Source organism: Trachurus trachurus (genome assembly GCF_905171665.1).
Source record: "Trachurus trachurus genome assembly, chromosome: 15".
In the NCBI taxonomy this organism is placed as follows: Eukaryota; Metazoa; Chordata; class Actinopteri; order Carangiformes; family Carangidae; genus Trachurus; species Trachurus trachurus.
In genome coordinates this window covers 22,615,296-22,633,812 of record NC_139906.1, presented here as the reverse complement: position 1 = coordinate 22,633,812, position 18,517 = coordinate 22,615,296, and the positions used below count along the sequence as shown (strand labels likewise).

The following is an 18,517-nucleotide window of genomic DNA, read 5'->3' as shown; positions in this document are numbered from 1 at the left end:
TCTACTCAAATAGTTGCTATCCTTCGACCAATCATTTGCTAAGAGAACATAAACTAGACATAATTGATAATACTAATGCATTTTATCCACAAGACTGGTTGATGTTTACTACAGTGGATTTTCCCAGATGTCTTCAACGCAGCACTGGTGACGTAGTGGCTGTGGGCGGAGTCGGACACCCAGCAGTACTTGCCCCGGACACCGGGCAGACTCAGCTGTCAGCTGTGTCGCTACTGAAGATGGCAGGAAACAAGTCTTACACGATAGTAGAATACTTCGGCGGGGATGATGGTTACCGATGTGGTTACTGTAAAAATGAAAAGGGAAACTTTTCTCATGGTAAGTGTCCAGTGAATTACTGAAGGCACAGCCAGACGGCACAGCAGAACTAGCGGATGCTAACGAGCTAGCTCCGTCTACTTGCTGGACTAGAAACCGGTTTTGAAAAGAGTGCTTGCTAACTTTGTGTTGGACTGTAACTTTAATCCTGATGGAAATTTGACTGAGATACATCTGATATACTGACTCTAGTAGACAGTTTGTGCACAGATTAGTTAACGTGCTCTTGCTGTTACTTGGATGGTGTTCAGTTTATTGACGTAAGTTAGCTGAGTGTTTAGCCTTTAGCCTCGTCCAGCATATCTGTTTCACCCTGGGAAAGAAAATAAAACCATCGCAGAATGAAATATTAAACAAGACATTTAAACAGGATTGAGCGCCTGTTGTTGCAAAGCTATTCTTTGTGGCAGTATTGAATTACTCAAGGCTAACACTGTAACCTTAGCAGATTAACATTATGGCTTGTTAACATCTCTATTAGCATCTAGCTAGTTTCAGTTTCTAACAGTGTATAATCGATGCATGAGTGGAAAACAACGCTGTTGCTCTCCACAAACGAAAGTGCGGATGCCTTTCTCTGTTTTGGGAAACCCGTGTTGTGACCATAGGTTGTGACACTGGTGGTCAAGGCCTGCAAGTGTGATGTGAACTGCGGAAATGCAGATTGTGCTAACGTGTGGTCAGTCACAGTAGTGTTTTAACGTGGATACTTTACAGCTCATGGAAAGAGCACTGCGGTTTTAACTACAACACTTCTTTCATACTTTTATGACTTGACTTAGTTTTGGTAGTGTGGCTGGATTGAAATGTGGGTGACAATAGAAACTCGAGTCGAGGTGTGAGCCAAAGCACAGCATAAATATGAGACAGTGATTGCAACATGCTGAAACACAAGACGGTGTGTTTACGACATGTATGTGATATCAGCAGACTGTGCAGCTTGGCTACTTCAGCAGCATCAGAGATAAACTCACACTGATAGGCTACACTTAATTTCTGATTCATGTTTGGCCCACACTTCTCTAATTTGATCTAATTTGATGGATTTGCTGGTGCATTTCTACTCCTGGTTGAGTGTAAGCAGATGAGGAAACGGTCTGTCCAGCTGTAATGGAAATCCTCTCTCCCTGATCCAGTTGTTGTGAGGGTTGGCCAAGGCTTTTTTCCTACTGAACAAGAATGCAAATACAGCCAATAGACAAAGCATTTAATAATAAAAAAAAATCGTTTCACATTTGCTCATGATTCTCACACTGCTAGGAACAAAAACATGCCACTTGAAAAGCTTGATCATAAATGATGATGTGGAAACAACAGAATGGTTTTTAACATAACTGTTTGTCAGGAAGCTTTTAAAATAAATTTCAGGCTTGCAAAAGCATATAATTTAATATGAAGTGTTTCAGAAAATGGGAAACTACTAAAACAGTGAAAGCTCTTAACCTGTATTTGCATGTATTGTGTCTTAGCAAGCTCCAGTCCCCTCCACTCCCTCCCCATTGTACAGCTGTATATTTTATGAAAAGAAAAGGAACCTTGATGTATTTCCAAATTTGGCATACTGTCTTGGGTTAATTCAGGGTACAATTTCAATAGCCTGCAAAAACCCTGTTGTGCCAGAATTGCACAAAAAGGTCACACAGACCACACAATCGCCAGCTATGAAGGTTTATTAGCGTTCTATTGAAAATGGGAGCAGACGGTTTAGCAGAGCTTAAAGGGCACTGAAGTAAAAAAGGTTGTACTGTGTGTTCTGTCTATCATTTGTAGAAATCCTGGGCCATTGTGACTGTATTTTAGGAAGACTGACTTCGATACGGAGCTATAAATAAAGCCGTGTAAGAAGATGGGAAGGGATTTCCTTTGCAGGAAAGAATAGTTTCATTCAGTTAAGGTAAGAAAGTGTGAGACAGGTTGACTAAAATTAGACTGCAGGCAGTTCCTGGTGAAGTCGATGAGTGATGGGGCTCAGAGCCTGCAGACGGGAGTTGCTGTCTAATCTAAGAGTGGTAATCATGTTACATCATGTGGACATGGCAGGTTCTGCCGAAGACAGAAGACTTTAACTCTGTGTGTAACTTTTGTAGAAGGTCAGTAATGATGTTAAAAGGTTAAAGCTTCCCTCTGTAGATAAAGGTTCAGTGAAAGTGCACTAGTTGAAGCCATTATTTCAAGCCGCTGGAGCAGCCTAAACAATCAAATCAAGCCACATCAAACAAACAGTCTCTTTTACTGTGATTTCCTTATATTATATCCTCGCTGAAATGTTTTTATTTTCATGGGAAGATGCCTGAAAACAGTCAAGAACCCTACTGAGAGGTTACAACACTGTATATTCAAGCAGCGTTTTATGTTGTACTGTTGACTTTTCCAAACAGGTGCTCGGTAAGATAATGTTTTCCTCTCTGGAGCAATGATGTTATCAGCAGTATTGTTACAAAGCAAATGAGACTTCACACAACAGAGCACATCACCTGCCCTCCTCTGTGTGACTGTGGATCAGGTGAATGAGCTCCTGATTGTATCATGATGCACTCACATCAGGCTCACTTGATTTGATCCATTGTATTGTACTCTAGAAATGTTATCTTTTTTTTATTGAGTACCATAGTTGTTTTTGAATTGGACTTTAGCTTCATTCCACTGGGCTTGCCTCATCGTTCCCCAAATTTAGTCTGTTGTAAGTTTTTAGGATGTTCTGTTCAGTCAGTTTATCAGTTTTAATGTGGTTTGAAACCGTAAATCATCAATCAATATAAATGTTTACACTGTATAAATGATTTACAATCTGTTCAGCTTGGTTGTGATTTCTATTTTCTATGTAGTTTATTCAATGTTTCCTTTCTATGCAGAGCCCCTTAATTAGTGGTAGTGACGATAAGACCTCTCAAAGTGTTTTTCTGTCCTTGAAGAAAACCAGGCGTCACACGGCTGTGTCTGTGGGCCTCCAGTCACATACTGTCGCACCATTGAATCACACAGTGTTGGCCTTTTGTCTCTGTGGACTCTGACTGCTCATCATTCCCCCTGGGACATGGAACATTATACTCGGTCGCAAACCAAGTGTGTGTTGTGTGAACTGGTATACAGCCAGTTCCCTCAGTTGTTTTAGATGTAAAATGATAATGATCTTGCCATAGACTTGGTTGGTGTGTGCGCATGTGCAAACTGTTGTATATAGTTGCAGAAGAAAAGGTCAAGAGTTGAGACAGGGAGCTCAGACCCCAGTTGTGGGAAGAAAGATCCAAGCTGCTGTTGCTACAAATAAGAGATTTATTTCCATAGGGGGCCTTAAAGCACTGTGGGAATGCTCTTTGGGGGCCACTGTGATTAAGCTAAAACAAAATATGGTCTTTCCGCTAGACACCCAAGCTGCTTGTTTACAATTACATCTTAATTATGTACATATAATTATGTAGGCTATGCTTCCTTGTTTCGCCCAGGCTTGTTTTGTTGTTAAAAGTGCAAAAATGATAATGATGATAAGTAAAGAATTGTAAGTGTAATCAGTTTGATGTTTTAAAGCAGTGATGGTGTTTTTTTTAACACTTTATTTATTCATTTTCAAAACATCAAGGTACATAACAACCCAAACAATTACCCCCTCCTTCCCACCCCCCTCCCCCAAAGCAGGTTAGAAAACAAAGGGTGAAAGCTGTACTCTATAGTCTATAACAACAGTTTCTATGGCCACACGTGACTGTATAAAATATACTTAAAAAAATTACAGACAAATAAATATTCAAACATAGTCAGGATATCGAGGTGTCATGAGGGTCCTCTCCGCTGTGTGTGCTATATCTGATGGAATCTGTCTGATGGCTCAAATCAAACTCAAATCACATTTTTTCCATATATAAGGTATTTGAGAGCTCTGTGAGCCAGGCTTCAAAACTTGGGGATATATCTTTGTTCCATTGTTAAGAATACATTTCTTAGCAATAACCATCCCATATTGTATTGTGTTTTGTTTTCTACAGGGATGTGGTCTCACACCATGACAGTACAAGATTACCAAGACCTCATAGATCGAGGATGGAGGAGGTGAGTAGCCGTGTTCTGGCTATAAGGACCTTTTAAATTTTGTTTGCTAATGTATTTTTACAATTAAGGGTTCATGTGTCCTTTTTCAGAAGTGGGAAATATGTCTACAAGCCCATAATGAACAAGACATGCTGTCCACAGTATACCATCAGGTAATGGTATTTTACCCATCAGAATTTCTTTACCTTTGATTTAGAACTGAGAGGAGCAAATAACAAGGAACAAATGAAGATGACCCATATGATAAATGTCAATGAGATATTTGTGTAACAGCATAAATATGCATATTGCATTGTTAACATTTACCTTTGTGCTCTGTGTCAAGGTGTCATGCACTGAAATTCCAGCCTTCCAAATCCCACAAGAAAATCTTGAAGAAGATGAGCAAATTCATTTCCAAAGGGGAACTGCCAACAGGACAGGATGATGGTATCTTTTCATATGACAGTTATACGTGTGCATTGTCTGGTCATTGTCTTTGTATTAGCTCCCAAAGCACCCACAAAAAAAGAATAAATCAACTTGCATCAGCTGTCAACACATTTGCATTGATAGATAATCCATCAACATGTGCATCAAAATTCATGGCTGGAAGTAGAGTTGGTGTTGGGCACAGACTGATGGTACCGTGGTTCTGTAGAACACATTGTCTGGTGTAAACAATACTGATTTCTTTGCCTTGTAGGGGAACCAATGGACTCTGTGTGTGAAGAATCAGGTCCACGCGAACCAAATATAGTCTGTCACGCTGAAGTGAAATGTCCTGCTGTAACAGACATTCAAAATGAATTAGCAGAGTGTCCCACTATCACGGAAGTTCAGAAGGAAGTAGCTGGTGCTGCGCCCACAGACTCAGAAACACCAAGAAAGGTTTCAGCGTCTGTCCCAGATGGAAGGACATCAGCCACAGCTCCTAAACCTGGTAAGAAATCTACTTCCTTTCAAATGCCTGCTAATGATGCACTGATTATTATACACCACCCCTGACTATCATCTTACTTAGGAAAACTCTTCATATGATTATAAATGTATTAGAGCTGCAGTGATTAGTCAATTAAAAAGATAATCAAAAGCTATTTTCATTATCCCTCAACAACATTTTACAAGCAAAAATGTCTGCTTTCATCTTTGGTAATGTGATAAAATCATGATTTTAGGAGAAAATAGTCTTAAGTTGCAGCTGTGTAAGAAGTAGTGTTATGCAAATGAGAGCGGGTTCATGCAGCCTCATTATGAACATGACATCTCACATGATATATCACTCGATTAATGAGTTATTAGAGCAGAAAGAAGATGTCCCAAGAACATGATGGTCAGCTGATAAATGGAGTTGTAGGCAAATGACAGCTTTGAATACTTACACCAATCATCAGTAGTGTTATTAATCTCTCTGGAGGAGGCTATTATAGGATTCTTAAAACCAGGTGTTATGCTTAATGCATCATTTACTACATAGTTATTTTAGTAAATGTCTTGTATCTAGTAACAGATGGAGCTTTTAATGTACAGTTTTACTCAACTACACTAAATCAATTATCCAATGGTGCGTTCAGTATTTTGTTGAGATTACTGATGTTGATCATAAAAGGGTAACAGTATATTCATACAATGATGGTGGGTAACTAAGGTTAGCATTAACAGCTGTTTACTCACCAGTTTAGGAGAAACATTGTGAGAGAGAAGCATCAAACTTCATTCCTTCACTTACAAACTGTCTCCAGAGGTGGTTTGCTTCTACTTTGGTCATTTCCTCCAGTTTAGCGGTTGGACTGTCTTGTCAATTTTTCGATACCGAGTCACTGTAGCACCCAGGCTGCACTGAAGACGTAGCCTTACTCAGATGTGTATGACCTCTTGTCTTGTAATAATTGCACAGACATAATCGCTGAAACTCTTGGCAAGACTTGTAAGTAAACAGCTATTGATCCTTATGCTGGTTATGTTACAATACCACAACTTAGAAACGGCCCCTTAAAAAGGCAGGTTATATAGCCACAATGAAATCTGCAGAATTTATTCTATGATTTCCCATCCTGAGTCTATGACCAAGTAGCCTCATGGTAGCTGTTGGCTGCTGTCTTTTTAAATTATTCATTGTGGATATCTGATATTCTGTAAAGGTGTAGCAAGGGTGACTCTAAACATTGTCGCTGCAGCTTCAGTGAAATTGAAGAAAATCACTTGTAAAACTGCCACTATAGTTCTCTACAACAACTAAAGGACCATTGTTTGCCAGAGGGTGTCACTGTTCACCTTTTAATAGACTCGGCTGGGCAGCAGGTTCGTGAATGAGGCTGCAGTGTCCTCAGTATTTTCAGGAGTGTGCCTGGTTTGGGTTTATCTGTCATGTTCTCCTCTTAACTCTCCAGTACAGGATATCCTCACAGTCAACTCGCAGTAATGAATTAATAACACTCGTCGTGAAGAGATAATAAACTCCCATTAGACAGGAAGCAGCACTTCTAACAAATGTTCATGTTTCCTCAACCACTTTTCACCCACTTTTTGTCCTCTCAAACATCTAATGAGAACAGGACCCGTGCTCATCAGTCAAAAGACAATGACGGGCTGTATATTGGAGCAGGAAGCTCAGTGCTGGCACAAGTCAGGCAAGATACAGGTATAAACATACTGTACAGAGAATTTCAGCAGTGCCAGTGTCGCTCTGCTCTTCCACCTGTATCAGCACCACACGCCTCCTGCCCAGACATTCAGAAATAACAGGCTGTTTTAGGAGGCGAGCAAAGAGGAAGCAAGGAGGATTTACAGTGTTGAGCCAGAGGTTCTCCACACCCCCTTATTCACCTCCAACAGAAAACACCTGGACATATCTTTCCTGTCGTTTTATGACTGAAGCGCTTTATAGCTTTGGGCAGGTTCCAGGTCTAGTTTGAGAAAACATGGCTCCCCATCTGCCATATATCGTACATAAAGCCAGAGGTAAACATGTACAGAAGGACATATGGAGCATTGTGTTTTGGGAAGGTGTGTCGGGGTCTGCTTTGTAGGTAAATCAAAAGTGGTGAAACCTGCACGGATTTATTTGTAGTCCACCTTGAAATTAAGATCAGTCTGGATGAATCCAGGGAACTGGATTTATTTATTTATTTATTCATGAAATACAAGATTAAACATTTTAATTGCCCAAACGGGACTCATTTTGTTGAATCAACAGATGGACTAAACGTTGATTTTTGTCAGGCTTTTTTTTTGGAAAAGTAAAAACTGTGTTCATCAGTATGCTGCTGGTGCAGATTGTGGTATTGATTTAAGTGGGGGCATGTTGGCGGGTGAGCCAAATGTGTGGGTTTTGTAGGAAGCAGAATGGTAGCAGTGATGGTATTTTAAAGTCAGCTGAGTGGACAGATTGGTGGCGTACAGTCCCGTTCTCATAAAATGTCACTGCATCCACCTCATGCTAGTATTTCAGCGGCTGCTTATAGGCAACGACATCCTCCTCCCACGGTAAATTAGTTTTGTGACTCTGCGTGTTTACATGCAAGAAAGCAGTATGTCACAATTGGAGCCAGTTTACTCTGATTGTGAGAGTCATATTTGTGCCTGGGGAAGCAGGGAGGGAGAGTGTCATAGCTTTTATGAAGTGCTAACTGCTGGAGCGGGAGCATCTGTCTTCCACAGGAACTGATCTGTCACACTTTATCTTAACCATGGCTGCATACGCTGTCCTCAGGAGTACCTGTGTCTGTGTGAGTGTTAGAGAGAGAGAAAGAGAAGTGTGTGTGTGTGTGTGTGTGTGTGTGTGTGTAGCGAGCGTGTGATTACAGGGTGAGAGGCACGTGGGCAGATTGATCGTGGATAAGGTGGATCTGTTTGTGGCCAAGTCAGTGTGATGAACACAGTCCAGACACTAGTTACTCCTGACTTTGCTGTGTTTATTCTGACAGGAAAACCATTTGACCAAGCTATAACTCCCAGCGTTGTGTGTTTATATCTGGGAAACGCTTCCCTTGTTCAGGGCCTCCAGCTTTTTTATTCTATTGAATATGATACAGTAATCTAGCGAGAATCAAACCAAAGTCCTTCTAAAAAATTCAAACTCAACCGCTAGCGATAATAACTACTGAAATAAAATCTGCACAGCTCTCTAACTTTGTCCCACTGTTCACAGGGGTAGGAGCTGCCTTACGGGTCGACAATAAAGGTCCGAAAACTTGAGTCAGCTGAAGCAGAGCGTTGCCAGTGAACCTTGGCCAGTGCCAGAGTTTCCCTCTCCGCTTGTCAGGACCGGGTGTCCCTCTCTTCCTTGTGACATTGACGGAGGAGAGACTTAGTCAGTGAGCTGATGGTGGTGGCTGGCAATAGGACAAGCAGGAAATGGCTCTCGTTTCCTTATTGCTCCAAACAGGATGTGGGCGTGTAAACTGTTGACATGGGATGCCCGGGGAGCTGGAGGGCTTGGCAAGAGCCCAGGAGGAGGTGGTGGTGGAGGAGGAGGCAGCAGAAGCATGAGGAGGGGGACTGAGAGAGGGAAACCGGGAGAGACCGAGTTACTTCTCTGTATGCTGGTGTTAGCAATGTTGAGAGAGGAGAAGAGGAGAAGTGTATAGTGTGTGTTCTGTCAGGAGCAACCTGAGTTGTGGCGAGCAGAGCTACCAAATCAAATGCCCATGAGACACCTTTGGATTCATTATGTCTTCTGCCCCCCTGTTTCTTCTCTTCCTTTCACAAATCTGCACTAGCTAGCTGCTAACTGCTTGGACTTAACTACCACAGACCATATTGTTTTATAGCCTCCTAAGCAATGATGTAATGTAAAGACTATTGGGGCAGGGAAACAAGAAAATGACTTCCATAGGGCTCTCCCTGTTGAGACTGGTTTCTTCGGCAGGGGGTACACTAAAGCAAACATGGCAGCCCATTTTGCCCAGAGGGGGTAGGGGAAAAATCCATCAGAACCACGGTGCAAGGCTCGCAAAATCTGTCCCGAATTTGTGACTCATCAATGCCAGAAGCTGAAGTTACCACTTTTCATACCGCTGTGTTAGGTCTCCTTTAGGAGGAGGCATAAAAGCAAAAGTTTTTATTCACATCCTAAAAGTGGTTAATGAGCTATTTCAGGAATTTCTCAACCTCACAGACACGCTCATCCCCTCCTCCTCTGGCTTCTCTCTCTCGAGCTACAGGGATGGGAGCAGATCCTAGCCGTCCACCATGTCGGAAGGCCAAAGACTTAAGGAAGGAGCGACGTCTTCAGAAAGAGCAGATGAGGCAACACGTGGATGGGGTCCCCTCTATTGTCTCTCCTACCCCAAGCACTCCCACCCAGGCCAACCAAGCCAAAACCCTGGAAGATTTCATCGATGAGTCATTGCCTGACGACTCCTCACATTGCCTTGAGGTGAGCAGAAATACAGAGTAGCGCTTTCTTTTCTCCTCTTATTTGACTTGGAATAAACATTAGCCAATTATGACGATTCCAGCTTTCATTAAGAGATGGTGTTGTTGGGTTAGCTCTCTGTCTCCTTAATGTTTGGATTCAGTCAGCTTAAAAAAATTGGTTTCACAGAGCCCTCTTCCCTAGTCCCAGTGACTTCACCATGTGTTTATATGTGCTGAGAGGATAGCTGGCCAGGGCAGAGTGGAAAAACCACCCCTTCCCAGTACGAACTCAACCAAATGACAGGCACACCACACAAACTGGGTCGCGTTACCCTGCTGATGACATTAAAACCACAGCTCCCAGCTCAGCCGGTAGAGAGGACATGGAAATGAACTTTTGGCAGGAAGCAGAATGATGTAGAAAGATCCTTGGCGAAAGCCTCAAGCTGAGGTTGGTAGTGTAACGTCATTCTTGGTCTTTACCAAGATTTGAGCCAGATGCAGTGATGAACCAGGCTGTGTCTGTCTGCGCTCCCCAGCCCCTGAGACTAGACCAACACTTCCTCCCAGTCAGCTCTTTTCAATTGGATTAATTTGTTTGCCTGCAATTATGGTTCAATTTCACTTAAGTGGGCATAAACACAAGGTTATCCTTTGCAAATGAAGGTTAATTATATATTTTTTCAGTGAAATAGTTGAGAGATGCTTGCATATGACGCACGTGGCGTTTATTAAAGAATATGTGGCAAAAGGATAATTCTGATGATACGCAGCTTAATCAGTCTATGTGTGATGCTGAGTCTTGGCTTTCTCAACTGTTGACTGCGTTTTAAAGAAGCTTTCACACCAGCACCGCAGCATGGATGTTTACACAAGAGCAATTAAATGCAGTGTAGCTCAGTTTCACCATAAGCACATCTGTTAAACATATTTCACACACGATTTGACTGATGAGAAGAAGATAACCTGTGACATCTTTGAAAACAAATACAGGCAGGAAAAGGAAACTCGGTGATTAAGCATCTCTCTGCCTCGGTGGCGCCGTAGGCTCACCTTACTGTGAAACGGCTCACTTACAATTTTTTTCTTATGACATGTTTGTTGTAAAATCCGTTTTCTGGGACGCTGATGAAGTAATTAAAATGCAGAACAAAGAGATGAGCGACAGTGGCAGGTGAGGCTGGTGCAGATGTGTGTACAGTCCTGAAGTTACCTCTGTCCTGGGCTTTAAATGCAGCTGTGGTTTTACTGTCCACCACCAGGGGGCAGTGTGAGGACATGATTGAGAGCCCCTCAGGCGCCTCAGGAGAGAGTGGAATTATTCACCCACTGTTCTCCTCATGTGTATTGTCTACTGTCACCGCACTTTTCTCATTATCACAACGGCTCTGCTGCTATATTACTTTATAATGGTGTAGTGAAAGATTTAGGTTCAGCGAAGCACGCGGCTCAGTTAAAGACAAAGAGGGAAAACATGATCTTTCATTTTAATCAAAGCCAAACAAAAGCTACTGGTATGATGAGGCTTGATGTGAACATTCTTAAAGTGGTTAAGCATTAGACTGCCGGTGTTGCATTTCAAGACTGTTATGAGAATTGTAAAAATTTCATTTCAATGCTGTCCACTATCTTCTGCACTGTTGGTTCACCAAAAGGATTTCTGTCTATCAAAATATATCTCTAGCTTTAGTACAAAATTAAAGAGACCGAACTTGAGCGTTGTCCTTTCATTGTGAGAGGCCCGACGTCTCTGTTTGACTAAAGGATGTGGATGCCAAGTGGTCATATGAGAGAGACCCACTTAGTTCCAACTCAAACAAACCCCAGGTTCAGTTCCTCTATCCTGTCCGTCCAGGGGATTCATATGGCAAAGCCTCTGTGGCCAACAAAAGCTTCCAAACGAAGAAGACGGTTAATTAAATGGGGCCAGAGGATGAGAAAGTTGAATTCCTCTGTAGATATTGTGACATTAGCAACACTCAGCCAGATTTTCTCTCTGTCGCAGGCTTCTCCTATGATCCGCCTTAAGATTGATCATAGCACTGCATGGACAACATTAAGAAATGCATGAGTATCTTTGTGCCTAAATGGTACAAATAAACCTCAAATCTGTCATGCGACTTTAACATTTATGTGGGGATTCATCCATCTGGCAACTTGCAGATTAGCACACTCCAGTTTCTGTTGGACATGATCAGGATGAAGGATAAAGCCTCAGCCTCATATGACATGGTGAAGCACTGGAAATGGGTTCATACACACACTGCAGTAAATAGGCTAATGACTATTTCTGCATTTTGACAACTACCACAATCTATATGACAACAGATGTTTTTTATTTTACATTTTTATGTCACTATGGAGATGGACATAACTCACCCCATTGTATTGTTGTTTTATCAAGATAACGCTGCTATCAGTGAAAACGAGCACTCAACTAAAAATGAAATGATAAACCTAATTGGATGTTTTTTTTAATTTGTATGTTAAATGGTTAAAACTCTCCATGTCTCTTGGCTACAAGAGGGTGAGATTATGTCAGTCTCTCTCCTTTTTCACAGTTCTTTCACGCCTTTTTTCTCTTTGATTTTGTTCCTCTTTTTTCATTTTCTGAATCTCCACTTATGTTACTCTCAGCACTTCTTTTCTATTTTGATATTAACCCTTGTCTGCCCATATTCTTTTTGAAGGTGAGGCTAGTGCGCTCCAATCCCCCTAGCCCGCAGTTCAAAGCCTCTTTCGACGCCTCCTACCAGGTGTACAAACTCTACCAGATGGCCATTCACAAGGACCCTCCTGACAAACCCTCCGAGAGCCAGGTCAGAGGGTGGGGGGCGCGTAGGTCAACCTGCTTTAGGGGCACCCAGGGAGGGAGGGAGAGGGCTGACAAGTGTGGGTACCCACAGGGGCATCAAAAGGATGTCATCTCACTTGAATCATTCAATCATACAATAGATTCAAATTTATCATTGATCCAATTTTGTTGTTAAGTGCTAGGAGTGATTTAAAAAATATTTTTAAACAAATGCAACAGACATAGTAATACTTTTTGATTTGTCTGCTTTATTTTCAGTTGTTCTTTATGAATCGAGTTACAATTACTCATTAAGTTATGCTTTAATTCATTGATGTTTGATTTTTTTTTTTACTTTGGAAAAATATTGAATCACAACAAACTAAAAACAAACTAATCTAAACAAACAAAAAAAAACTGGTAAATAATTGGTGTTTTAACTTTGCAACATTAAGCCTCAGGGGGGAAAAACCAAAATGTCTGTATGAATAAAAAAAAAAGCGTTAACATGTTAGTATAAAACAGAGTGTATGTGTATAAGAGTGTGAGTCAAAGGCAGAGGAAATGGAGGGGAAAATGTTTCCATACGCCACGGTTGAGAGCAGTGTTTCTCCAGGTGTCAGAGTTGGCCCTCAGTCGGCCAGCAGGGTTGTTAGTCTTGAATTTTGGGGGGCCAGTTCGTCAGCTGAACCCACCCGGCCTTCACACATTTACCTCGTCTGTGTGCCCCCCCCCCCCCCCCCCCCCCCCCCCCCCCTCCAAATCACCCTACCCTCATGATAGCCCCCTTTGTGTAAACTGGAATCTCATTTCATTTCAGGATTAGATGGTATGGTAACGAGATCTTAATTGTCTTTGTGCGTGCAGTCTGTTTGACTTTGTTTACCTTCTCGAGGAGTCTGTAGTGTGAGAAGAGTCTGTGTGTCTAGCTGAGATGATCTATTCAGACGCTTCAGAGTCTGGATTTCGGCTGCTCCGGACCTTACACGCACGACTGTTGAATCGTAAGTTCTCAGTCCTCTCCATGTGATCTGTGGTAAAAGCTGGGCAGTGCACTAGCCTCATCCTCAAGTTGCCTCTCATCTTACTCTTTTAAAAACACGCTCTCAGTCTCCTAGAATCCCATTGTTTTCTTGCATTCATTTGTCCTTCTTGTACAGCAATCCGATAAAATCACTAAATCAAATTTCCAACTCAAAACAGACCAGCTGTGTTACCAGCTGGGCCCGAGGACTAGGAGACTGATGTGATCCCTAAAATGCCAAAACACTTGAATAACAGTGTTGTGTAAAACCTCTCCTACTGATTCCTGCTCTGTCCATTTCATTGGAGCCTCTTGTCCTTCCTCCCCTTCTTTTTATATTCATTTTCTTATTACTGTCTTTGCATTCATTGTCAACCCTAATAAAACCTCCTTCCACCCTACCGTCCCTCTACCTCCACAACCTGTGCTTGAAGGTGAGGCTAGTGCCGGTCAGCTTTGAGGACCCTCAATTCACAGCATCCTTTGAGCAGTCGGTGGCACTGTACGCCCGCTACCAGATGGCCATTCATGGTGATGACCCCAGCGAATGTAGTGAGAGCGAGGTACTGCATGATTATTATTCTGCACCTACTTTAGGGCTCCACTGCACTACACTGCACTGCAATGATTTTCCAACCTAGTACACATGAGAATTTGCTGCTTCTCTTGGTTTTATGTTGTTTTGACGTAAAATCTTTTGGGTTTTGGAGTGTTGGATGTAGCGCTTAATAAGCATAGTAAATAAATAGGATCATTAAAATGCTTTTACTGCACAGTTGATATTTTTTCTTGTAATCTTCATCTTCATCTTCATTTCTTGTAATGTTAAAACCACAACTGTAAACTTTGTAAAATATATAACAACATATTCACTAGTTTATTCTAGTGAATAAGACTTATTGTGGGAATGAATGGGAACAGGAAACGGAAAGTAACCAAGTATAGAGCCATTTGGTTTAATTTATAACGCCCAGTAAATAATATCGAAAATTACACACACACACACACACACATTTCTTTTTCTCCGGTGTTTATATATATATAAATAAAAGAGGAGAAAATAAAGTCTAGTCAGGATGCAGAATTGCTGGACATCCTTACTAACCTGAGAGGGCCTTTTGTCCCTCAGGGCTGGAAAAACAACCTCCCTCTCCAGCCTCCTGCCAGCAGGCCTCAGTAAATTACTGAATTCTCCAGCTTGTAAAAGTAAGGTAATTAATAAATAATAAAAACTGTCAGATTGGGCAGACTGTGGCAGATTCTTTCCTAGTGCCATAACACCACCTCTATTAATAGGGAGTGTGTTTGTGGGTGTTTGTGTGCAGTTTCAGCTTTAGGTTTATAACTGTACTGGGATTGGATGGGTTCAAGAACTAGAGGAATAACATCTAAAAAAAATAAAAAGGTGTGGAGCTGCACAAACAGTTGTGCTGTCTGTTGCGCTGCCAGAAAGTAAAGTTCTTTTTTTTTTTATTGATGGTCTTTCCAGGTTGGATACTGACTGAATGTAGTGTAGTTATAAAGCACAGTGAATTAAGATCCATTACTAAGGTCCATTACTTTTACAGGTGAGCACATTCGTTGTAATTCATCTTGACGTCTTTTCCTAAGGGATTGGTATAGAGAAATGAGTGTAACACTGTCTTTTCATTTTGACAGGGCTTAATAAAGATGATACAAATATACAGTTCAAGCATTATTATCAAGTCTATCCTCCTGGCATCAGCCTCACAACATGTTGCAGTTGTATCACTTTAAAAATCAGACTCAGAGATCCCTTGTTGCTCTCCATGATCACTGTGGTTAGTTAAATACTTTTCTGAGCCCTAATTATTACCACTCAAATAAATGTAACCTTATTGTTTTTCCCTTAGTTGGACTCACGACTATGACATCCATGCCTCAGCCCACAGTAGTAAACGCTGCTGATTTTATTTTCTTACCCGTCAAGCTCCTGGTGAACACCCCTGCTCTCTTCCCAGAAGCTCAAACCCCCCCTCCCCTCCCCCCTATTGTCCTGTGGCATCCATAAAGAAATGGGAAACACATTGTTGATGTGGTGATGGCACATTCTGGTGCCATGCCATTCTAGGCCTGCTGCAGCTACCTAGGAAGTTGGGTCATGTAGTATTTACAGAGGTATTTATTAATCTATTAAAGTATTACCTTGGGACAGAGAGTGGGATACCATCGACCTGGCTCCGAGCCAGGTGAAAGGAGAGATTGTGTGTTTGTGCAAGTTGAATAACCCTGCCAAAATTGTACTATCATTAGACAGTATGATGTCCTACAGCGGAATGGCCTTATTTGTTTAAGGATGCATGCATTTCCTGTCGTACCATGACTGGAACAGAGCCAGACATTATTCCTTCCACAAACCAATCCTGGTTCCCTGACAGAGCTGAAGCACATACATGCAATTATTTAGACTTACATGCGCACACACACGCGCACACGCACACACACTATCTCTCTCTCACTCACACTTACTGTTCTTAACTGTTGTGCTGAGCCGTGACTCTGAGTTCCTGCACATGTGGCATTCATTTTCAGGAATACAAATCCTGTTAAATCTGTATTTACTCTTCTTGATGGCTAGAGCCTCAACCAAGACACATGGAAGAAAAACGGGGGGAAAGAAGTATATGGAAAAATAACTTTTGGCTCAGATTATCCTCAAGCTATTTGCAACATGCTTATGCACAATAATGAAAAATTCAATACCAGCCTCTGTAAGCAGCTTTATCACTGTAGATCTGCTTGCAGCTAGGTTCCTGAAACTCCTTTTATACACTCTGAGATAAACAAAGATTAGTCAGCAGAAGTTTACCAAAGAGAAAAAAACACTGTATTAGGGTTGTTTTTATTGTTTTATAATGTGAGACTGAATACAAGCACCTTGTCGCTCAAATAAGCACAGCAGTTTGAGCAAGTAAAGTGCACAGTGACGAGGGGTTTAAGTGGCAATTAGGTTTAAGCAGATGTGTGCGTTTATATGTACTGTACTGTGCGTGAGTGAAGACACGACAGCTTGTGTTTGTCTCTGTGTGTGTGTTTGTGTGTGTGTGTGTATGAAACGGCTGCTTGCCCTCCTAATCGTACACAGATGAGTGTTTACTATAGGAAAGGGAGAGTTAGAGAGGAAGTGATGGACTCCATGTGTTGGTGATGAGAGCGTTCCAGAAGGAACTCTGGCCTCGGCTCCGTTTACAGGCATATGTGTTGTTGTATTAGAGATAGAGGGAGAGAGGAAGCTGAGATTGTATTCGCATGTTTGTTCTCTCACTGTCTTTGGCTCCAGAGTGACTGTGCCTATACGAGACTGTCTGTGTGTCTTGCAGAGTGTGAGTGTGTGTGTGTGTGTCTGTGTCAGGCTGTCAGAACTGTGTGGTCTGTTGTTTGTCAGTGACCAGAGAGGGGTCAACTCTGCCAGGCTCCAGGAGAGCGGCCTCGCCCAGCAGAGCAAGGTTAACACAGCAGCAGTGGAGGGCTGCCGTGCTCCACTGCTTGTTCCCCTACGTGCGATTACCCAGCAGCCCCTTCACCCCCCCCCCCGGTGATGATGATGATGATGGTCCTCATAGGTGTCAAAACGTATCATGACACATGCACTGAAGTTCACACACTTGTAGACTACTAATCAAATAATCAAATAACACAACGCTTTACTACCAAGTCCACAGGAGGCTCTCAGCAGCCTGTGTCGTAGCACGGCCTCTATAAATGATGTCATCTAATAACTGCAGCTGTTGGTAAACCACTTTTTTCAGTTTTTTTTTTTTTTTTGAGAGAGAGGTTTAAACAAAAGTTTCATTTGTGCCCCTCAGCAGTATTGCACATTGGGAGGCTTTGCTGTTGGTAATTTGTTGACTGGCAAAGCAGTAGTCACTGCAGAGTTAGGAGTGGAAAATTACACTTTACTGGCATTGGTTACACAGGTGGAGAACTCGATAAGAATTTTTTCGCATGAGCAAGGATCATTGTCGGCTTCACAGATGTAGTCAGCCTGATTTCCATATTGGTCATGAAAAGTGTGAAATTTGAGCAAAATCTTTTTCTGTTCAGCAGGTGAATGTAATTTTCATACATTTACATTAAATGATATGTATGTATTCTATTCCCTCTCCTCCTCTGCATCCAGGTGTGGGGTTGAATTGGGGGTGAAGGCAGTGTGTTGCAGTCTGTTGCAGCTCAGCACAACACCTCTCATAGCAAGAACTATGTGCACTGTTGCAATGCACCAGTCGTTTCTTTTGTTCTGCAAGTTTTGCGTTCGAACCTTGTATTTTATAGATTTTCTTATTTTTTATGACTGTAGCTTAACTAATATTTTATGGATTCAGTCATTTTTTCTGATGAGAATCCAACTGGAGTGGGCGAGTTTGAAGAGGCAGTGAAAACTGTTTGGGTGTTTGCCTCAGGCAAAGGTTGTTTGGGTGTTTGCCTCAGGCAAAGGTAAAATAGAAATGACAGATGACAGTGCATCATTCTTTAGCTCACGTCTGCCAAAACAACCCCCGTGTTGGAGAACACTGTATTAGTGTCACCAACACACGCATCAGCTGTGGCAGACAAATGGAGAAACACACTCTTTTGGATGAGTTCAGGCTACTGGCAGGACTTTGAGTTGCATCTAAGCCAGGACTGTCCCACCCAGTGAACCATGCCTTCAGCAGTCATCACTATTACTAGCTGTACTGCTGTGTACAGACGCAGACACACATACACATGGGACGTTGGTGTGCTTGTGGGATTTTCCAGCATCTTTGTTGTAATGAGAGGGAATGGCCACACCACTATATGGCAGTACAGAGCTGCATTACACATAACTTAGACTTGTCTATTTATCGTTATGTACAGTCCTGCTGCAGATACCAACTGTAACATTAATTGCAGAACAGTTTAACAACCCACATGTCGATGTGCGTTTGCATGCCTGTAGAGTACACACCCATACATAACACCCCCAACACCCA

General features: G+C 42.0%; 1 protein-coding gene across 4 annotated transcripts in view; it reads left to right on the top strand.

The window, feature by feature from the left end:
- The first annotated feature begins 193 nt into the window (after positions 1-193).
- ate1 (arginyltransferase 1) overlaps positions 194-18,517 on the top strand; it is a 52,571-nt gene continuing 34,247 nt past the window's right edge. The window contains exons 1-7 of one of the 4 annotated variants that reach the window (XM_083988204.1): positions 194-339; positions 4,320-4,383; positions 4,473-4,535; positions 4,709-4,812; positions 5,069-5,305; positions 9,528-9,742; positions 13,976-14,104. In XM_083988204.1, the coding sequence (XP_083844330.1) occupies positions 240-339; positions 4,320-4,383; positions 4,473-4,535; positions 4,709-4,812; positions 5,069-5,305; positions 9,528-9,742; positions 13,976-14,104 (912 nt within the window). In that variant the 5' untranslated portion in view covers positions 194-239. Of the gene's footprint in view, positions 340-4,319; positions 4,384-4,472; positions 4,536-4,708; positions 4,813-5,068; positions 5,306-9,521; positions 9,743-12,413; positions 12,543-13,975; positions 14,105-18,517 lie in introns of all 4 variants that reach the window. The other 3 variants (XM_083988205.1, XM_083988202.1, XM_083988203.1) reach the window with 3 other exon arrangements.